This window comes from Colossoma macropomum, unplaced genomic scaffold (genome assembly GCF_904425465.1).
Source record: "Colossoma macropomum unplaced genomic scaffold, Colossoma_macropomum, whole genome shotgun sequence".
Classification (NCBI taxonomy): Eukaryota; Metazoa; Chordata; class Actinopteri; order Characiformes; family Serrasalmidae; genus Colossoma; species Colossoma macropomum.
This window is the reverse complement of record NW_023494794.1, coordinates 12,898,076-12,900,803: the sequence shown is the minus strand read 5'-3', so window position 1 is coordinate 12,900,803 and position 2,728 is coordinate 12,898,076. Positions and strand designations below refer to the sequence as shown.

The 2,728-nt window shown below is 38.7% G+C and overlaps 1 protein-coding gene across 1 annotated transcript; it reads right to left on the bottom strand.

Annotated features, from left to right (window-relative positions):
* On the bottom strand, positions 1-2,428 carry cd180 (CD180 molecule). Its single transcript, XM_036580963.1, has 3 exons — positions 2,326-2,428; positions 1,815-1,975; positions 1-1,732 (listed from the first exon to the last, which is right to left on the bottom strand). The coding sequence occupies exons 1-3, from the start codon at positions 2,416-2,418 to the stop codon at positions 7-9; spliced, it is 1,980 nt and encodes a 659-aa protein (XP_036436856.1). The 5' UTR covers positions 2,419-2,428; the 3' UTR covers positions 1-6.
* Positions 2,429-2,728: the final 300 nt, after the last annotated feature.

Sequence of the window (2,728 nt, the reverse complement as noted above, 5' to 3'; positions counted from 1 at the left end):
ATTTCTTCACAATCTTGAGTAAGATACAGATTTAAATTTCCTCATGAAACAGAAGATGGATATTATAATAGGAAGTATAATTGCAGCTGTAAGCAAAATAATTAGTAATCCATATGAAATTGTACACTGTAAATCAACATCTATAATCTTCTGGTTTGAGGTTCCACACACTGTCTCTTGTAAATGTTTCATTTTGTTTGCATTTCCTTTAACCCAGTTAATAAACTGGTAGTTGGTACAGTTGCAAACCAGTGGGTTATAGCTCAGATCAATGGTACTTACTTCCCCTAAATCCTCAACACTTTTGACATAGACTTTCACAACTACATTTCTGGCAAAGTTGAGCTGGATCTGCTTTAGTGAGTAGAAGGCTGAAAATGAAAGTGTGGCAAGGTGATTTTTGCTCAGGTCTACATTTATGAGCTTTGTGAGGCCCTTAAACACATTTTCCTTGATGCCTGTAAACCCACATTCAGACAAAACCAGACTTTCCAAGAGAGGAACATGATTAAAGGTCTCTGCTTTTGCGAGAACCCCACCTTTTATGGTGTTCCCTTTTAAATTGAGCACTAGTAGGTTCTTCAAGCCCTTCAAAAGTTGTACATTTGAAAGATCACTTCCTGACCATGACAGGTTGAGTGTTTGAAGATTTTGCAGATTGCTAAATGGAGATAAGCTGTTTAAGATATAGTTCATGTGGCTGCAGTCTAAATTGTGTAGTTGTGGAGTGGCATTGAATGGAAGAAGCTCTCTGATGTAATTATAACTAAGATTTAGAAGCTTCAGTTCACTGAGACCAGACAGTTGTTTGTTACAACAAAACTCCCCAGTAGTCAATTTACTATGGCTAAGATCTAACTCTTTCAGGTGAGAGAGAGGTTGCAGACAGCTCTCCTTAAAGAGCAGAGGCTTCAAATTCCCACTGATTGACAAATGAGTCAACATGGGGAAGTTTGCCGCATGTATGTTGCAGATGTCTTGAAATGAATTCTCATCCAGCACCAGCTGAGACAGTGTAGACAGGTTGGACAAATTAGATGGGAATGATGAAAGATGCGCTCTGGTGAAGTCCAACTTCTGCAGCCCTTTCAGGCACTGAAAGCTAGTCTCCGTGAGATCACAGAAATGTTGGAGCTGAAAGTCTAAATCAACCACTGATATGTTACAGAAGGATTGGAGCCCAGCAGATGTTACAAAGCCTTTTGTGCTGTCCTCATATACCCCTAGATTTAGTTTGTTGGTTTTCATTCCCTCTAGTCCCTTCAGTAACACAGAAGTGTTCATTTTGTTGAAGCAGCCACTGAAATCCAAACTGTCTATGTCCAGCCCTTGAAAAGCATTTGGCTCAACATCAACAAGATTGTTACCTTTGAAACTGAGCTCTATTCCACTTGCTTTCTGAAGCCCTACCATATCTGCTGCCCTTATCTTCTCAATAGAATTCAAGCCTAGAAGAAGCCTCTTCATCTGTTGCAAATTGAAATTACTCAGGCCATCCAAGGAACTAATGTCACTTCCTGCAAGTTCCAGAGTCTCCAAGAACATGAGATTGGCAGCAGGGATGTCTGTTAGACTGCGTATCTTTGACCGAGCTAGGTTGAGGTATTTCAGGGCATGTGATCCTGAAAAGGCACTTTCTGCTATGAACAGCAATGGGTTTCCTACCAAAATAAGACTCTCAAGGTTTGGCTGATGCTGAAAGATATCCTCATACATGAAAGTAATACTGCACCTGTATGGGAAGAAAATATTAAATATAGCATTTGTATTGACAGCAAAAATTTAAGTTAATATGGTTTAAAGTGACCTCTAACCTTGTCAGGTCCAGTAAAACAAGACTCTTCAGCCTTTGGAACGTAGAGTTGTACAATGCTGGTAGATAATTGAAGCTGAATTCAAGAGTTTTGACAGAGTCTGGGACTTCATCTGGCACAAACTGTAGTGCCAAACCACTACAGTCACAACCACCAGCAGTCTAAGAAAAATGCAAATTTCATTTGTAAAATTCATAGTCTAGTATTTTTGATTAGAGAGGTTAGATTTTTAGCTTAGTAAATAAGAATTATTTTTAACTTGTTTACTGGCAACAAACACAAACTATGCCTGTATAATTTAAGGTGTTTTATGTAAAAGTTGAGATGCCTACAGAATGCCCACAGCTCTTTGGCATATTGCAGGCTTCTGTAATAACAATGTATCAAACATTGCAACAAAGATTAACAAAAGCTTTGCTGTGTAGTTCCTGTGTGCGCACACATTTTGTTGCCTAGAACACTTTATTTAGGAAAGCATTTCAGCATTTTAAAGAATATATGGTAAGCTTACCTGTATGCACTTTTCTGTGATCCAATGAGTAGTTTCAGAAGAAGACATGAAGTACAGTAAAATCACAGTGCAAAAAGACACTGAACTTTCCATGGTGTTTCCACCAAAGAGAACTGAAAAGTGACCTGTACTCAAGTACTTTGAGCAGTTATATAGAAAGATTGCAGAACCTGAAAGCGAAACCAATTTAAGAACCAGTCTGTCTCTTTGTTCTGTTCACAATCATCATTTTGTTTAGACAGGCACACAAAAAAGGAACTCCTGTGCCCTTTTTTACCATTGTTGTTTTGCCTAATAAGTAAACTGAAGAGTCTGTGCTCTTTTTTCTCTTTTCCTGCAGAAATATACTTAGAGCAGGGGTGGACAACTCCTGGCTTGGAGCACAGTTTGGAGGTTTCCTACT